The sequence below is a fragment of the Salmo salar genome, chromosome 11 (genome assembly GCF_965601325.2).
Source record: "Salmo salar chromosome 11, fSalSal1, whole genome shotgun sequence".
Taxonomy (NCBI): domain Eukaryota; kingdom Metazoa; phylum Chordata; class Actinopteri; order Salmoniformes; family Salmonidae; genus Salmo; species Salmo salar.
Window position 1 is genome coordinate 117,388,013 of NC_138301.1, and position 5,000 is coordinate 117,393,012.

A 5,000-nucleotide genomic window follows, 5' to 3' on the forward strand; every position below is an offset into this window, starting at 1 on the left:
TACTGAACACTGAACACTGAATACGGAACACTGAATACTGAACACTATACACTGAATACTGAACACTATACACTGAATACTGAACACTGAATACTGAACACTATACACTGAATACTGAACACTGAATACTGAACACTATACACTGAATACTGAACACTATACACTGAATACTGAACACTGAATACTGAACACTATACACTGAATACTGAACACTGAATACTGAACACTATACACTGAATACTGAACACTATACACTGAATACTGAACACTATACACTGAATACTGAATACTATACACTGAACACTATACACTGAATATTGAACACTGAATACGGAACACTATACACTGAATACTGAACACTATACACTGAATACTGAACACTGAATACTGAACACTATACACTGAATACTGAACACTGAATACGGAACACTATACACTGAATACTGTACACTATACACTGAATACTGAACACTAAACACTGAATACTGAACACTATACAATGAACACTGAATATGGAACACTGAATACTGAACACTGAATACGGAACAATGAATACTGAACACTATACACTGAATACTGAACACTATACACTGAATACTGAACACTAAACACTGAATACTGAATACTGAACACTATACACTGAACACTATACACTGAATACTGAACAGTAAACACTGAATACTGAACAGTAAACACTGAACACTATACATTGAATACTGAACACTATACACTGAATACGGAATACTGAACACTGTACACTGAATACTGAACACTATGCACTGAACAATGAACACTGTACACTGCATACTGAACACTGAACACTGCACTCAGGTTTCAGAAGCTCTCTCTCTCTCTCTCTGTCTCTCTCTCTGTCTCTCTGTCTCTCTCTCTGTCTCTCTCTCTCTCTCTCTCAAGGCTTTGAGATGACAGCCTAATGTGCTGCTTCTTAGCGCTCTTGCATAATAGCATATGTTCCACACACACACACACACACACACACACACACACACACACACACACACACACACACACACACACACACACACACACACACACACACACACACACACACACACACACACACAATAGTTTTCCATTCCATCTTTTGTTGGCAAGGGGAGCAGCCATGCTGCTATCATAGGTTGCACTAGCCATGTCATATTGCCATTATAACACCTTCATAATACTGTCATAACGCCACTATAACACCTTCATAATAATGTCATATTGCCATTATAACACCTTCATAATAATGTCATATTGCCATTATAACACCTTCATAATAATGTCATATTGCTATTATAACATCTTCATAATACTGTCATAACGCCATTATAACACCTTCATAATACTGTCATAATTCCACTATAACACCTTCATAATAATGTCATAATGCCACTATAACACCTTCATAATACTGTCATAATGCCATTATAACACCTTCATAATACTGTTATAATGCCACTATAACACCTTCATAATACTGTCATAAGGCCATTATAACACTTTCATAATGCTGTCATAATGACACTATAACACCTTCATAATACTGTCATAATGCCACTATAACACCTTCATAATACTGTTATAATGCCACTATAACACCTTCATAATAATGTCATAAGGCCATTATAACACCATAATGCTGTCATAATGACACTATAACACCTTCATAATACTGTCATAATGCCACTATAACACCTTCATAATACTGTCATTAATGCCACTATAACACCTTCATAATACTGTCATATTGCCATTATAACACCTTCATAATACTGTCATAGTGCCATTATAACACCTTCATAATAGTGTCATAATGCCATTATAACGCCTTCATAATGCTGTCATAACGTCCATGTTGTCAGTGGGTATGTTGGAAGCTGTCTCTTCTATCTGCTCAACTGACTGTCTATCTCTTCTTCTATCCTTCTTCTTTTATCCTTCTTCTTCTTCTTCTATCCTTCTTCTTTTATCCTTCTTCTTCTTCTTCTATTCTTCTTCTATTCTTCTTCTTCTATTCTTCTTCTTCTATCCTTCTTCTTCTATTCTTCTTCTATTCTTCTTCTTCTATTCTTCTTCTTCTATTCTTCTTCTTCTATCCTTCTTCTTCTTCTTCTTCTTCTTATATTCTTCTTCTTCTATTCTTCTTCTTCTATTCTTCTTCTTCTATCCTTCTTCTTCTTCTTCTATCCTTCTTCTTCTTCTATTCTTCTTCTTCTATTCTTCTTCTATTCTTCTTCTATTCTTCTTCTTCTATCCTTCTTCTTCTTCTTCTTCTTCTTATATTCTTCTTCTTCTATTCTTCTTCTTCTATTCTTCTTCTTCTATTCTTCTTCTATTCTTCTTCTTCTATTCTTCTTCTTCTATCCTTCTTCTTCTTCTTCTTCTTCTTATATTCTTCTTCTTCTATTCTTCTTCTTCTATCCTTCTTCTTCTTCTTCTATCCTTCTTCTTCTTCTATTCTTATTCTTCTATCATTCTTCTTCTTCCTCTTCTATCCTTCTTCTTCTTCTATTCTTCTTCTTCTATCCTTCTTCTTCTTCCTCTTCTATCCTTCTTCTTCTTCTATTCTTCTTCTTCTATCCTTCTTCTCTCCCTCTCCCCTTCCCTCTATCTCTCTCTGTCCCCTTCACTGACCCTTTCTCTCTCTCCCCTCTGTCCCTCCCCCAACCCCCTCCCTCTCTCTTCCTCCCTCCCCCAACCCCTGCTCCCCCCTCTCTCTCCCCATCTACAGTATCACCACTAAGTTGGAGCGTGCCCTGGAGAAGGTGGCCCCCCTCCTAAGGGAGATCTTTGTGGACTTTGCTCCGTTCCTCTCTAGGACCCTGTTGGGTAGCCACGGCCAGGAGCTGCTCATTGAAGGTACAGGTGCTGTACACGCCTTTATCTTTTAACTGGCGTCTCTATGTGGAGTGAGTCCCCCATTCACTGTCCAGTCCTCACCGTGCTGCTGTCACCGCTCACACTGGATGGCTGGGTGGGAGAGAGAGTGAGAGAGAGTGTGTGTGTGTGTGTGTGTGTGTGTGTGTGTGAGTGTGTGAGCTTGTGAGCTTGTGTAAGTGTGTGTGTGTGAGAGAGAGAGAGAGAGGAAGAGTGTGTGTGCAAGCGTGCATGTGTGTGTGTGTGAGAGAGAGAAAGTGCGTGTGTGAGAGAGAAAGAGTGTGTGCAAATGTGTGTGTGTGTGTGTGTGTGTGTGTGTGTGTGTGTGTGTGTGTGTGTGTGTGTGTGTGTGTGTGTGTGTGTGTGTGTGTGTGGTGTGTGTGTGTATGCACGGTCGTGTGTGTGTCTGTATCTGTTGACTGGCTACCTCACCCATCCATGGATCAGGTATGATACAGCATACTTTGCATGCTGGATATACAAGACTTTCAGTAGAAAGTACTAGGTCTGTTTCCCTGCCGTACTGTTCTGTCCGTACCCTTGTACCACTTGTCCTTTCTGTGTTATCTGATACTTTAAGATCTAATGCTGTTAGAGAACTGTGTGTGTGTGTGTGTGTGTGTGTGTGTGTGTGTGTGTGTGTGTGTGTGTGTGTGTGTGTGTGTGTGTGTACTGTGCGAGCGTGTGTGTGTGTGTGTGTGTGTGTGTGTGTGTGTGTGTGTGTGTGTGTGTTCTGGGTCCTGACTGTCCTGTCTCTCTCTGTAGGTCTGGTCTGTATGAAGTCCAGTACTTCAGTAGTAGAGCTGGTCATGCTACTCTGTTCTCAGGTATGTACTCCTTTACCCTTCTCTCTCTCTCTCTCTCTCTCTCTCTCTGCCTCTCTCTGCCTCTCTCTCTCACTTTCTCTCTGCCCCCCCCCCCTCTCTCTCTGCCTCCCCCTCTCTCTTTCTTTTCACTCCCCTCTCTCTCTCACTTTCTCTCTGCCTCCCCCTCTATCTCGCTCTCTTTCGCTCCCTCTCTCTCTCTCTCTCTCTGCCTCTCTCTCTCACTTTCTCTCTGCCCCCCCCTCTCTCTCTCTCTCTCTCTCTCTCTCTTTTGCTCTCTCTCTCTATCACTTTCTCTCTCCCTCCACCTCTCTCTCTCTTTCTCTTTCTTTCGCTCCCTCTCCTCTCTCTCTCTCTCTCTCTCTCTCTCTCTCTCTCTCTTTCACTCTCTTTCTCTTTCTCTTTGCCTCCCCCTACCTCTCTCTATCTATTTATTTCTCTCCTTCTCGCTCTCTCTTTCTCTCTCTGCCTCCTCCTCCCTCTCTCTCTCTCTCTCTCTCTCTTTCTCTCTGCCTCTCTCTCTACCTCTCTCTCTCTCTCTCTCTCTCTCTCTACCTCCCTCTCTCTCTCTCTCTCTCTCTCGCTCTGTCTCTCTCTATATATGTTTTCTGTATAGTTGTATAGTCACTATACGTAGTGTTATGAAACCAACTAGCCTGCTTTGGATTCTTCTAGGGGTTTCTAAGCCCTTCAAGTTTACCTTCAGTATCAGCCAGCCCCATAGATGCAGCACTAAGCAGCCAATGATGAGCGCTGTGGTTTGATTGACAGGTCTAAAGTGCTATCAGACAGGTGTCTGGTTACAGACCCGCCCGTTATGACAGCATTAACGGTTGCGTCTGCTGCAGTCTCAATGTGGATGAAACTCCATATTTCCACCTTTGATTCTCATCAGTTTCCTCAACTTATATTTCTTCCCCAAACAAGAAGAATATTCCTAAACCTGTTCTGACTATACTTTACAATCACCCGTCTCCGCTGTCTTGATCTCTGAGAACAAAGCACCATTTGATATCACAAACAAGGTGTGGTTTTGGGTTGCTAGACTCAGCAGGCAGAAGGAGAAACAGAATGATACTCACCTCTCACCTTCATTCCTCCCTTTATTTCTCTCTATCCATCCCTCCGATCTAGGGATATGTTCCAGGTCATACAGTTGAGATGTTCTTGTCCTTTGAGGGTGCCATTGCTCTCCACTCATCTCAACTCAACTCCACTCCATGTTGTTTGTCCCACCTTTCCTATTCTCCTTTCTCATCCTCCTCTTCTCTCCTCTCGCATCTTCTGCGTATG

General features: G+C 41.8%; 1 protein-coding gene across 1 annotated transcript in view; it reads left to right on the plus strand.

The window, feature by feature from the left end:
• The window catches only part of nbeaa (neurobeachin a), a 327,572-nt gene that overhangs the window by 275,985 nt on the left and 46,587 nt on the right, over positions 1–5,000 (plus strand). Inside the window, 2 exon segments of the mRNA XM_082958305.1 lie at positions 2,738–2,865; positions 3,649–3,710. Of these exon segments, the coding sequence (XP_082814431.1) occupies positions 2,738–2,865; positions 3,649–3,710 (190 nt within the window).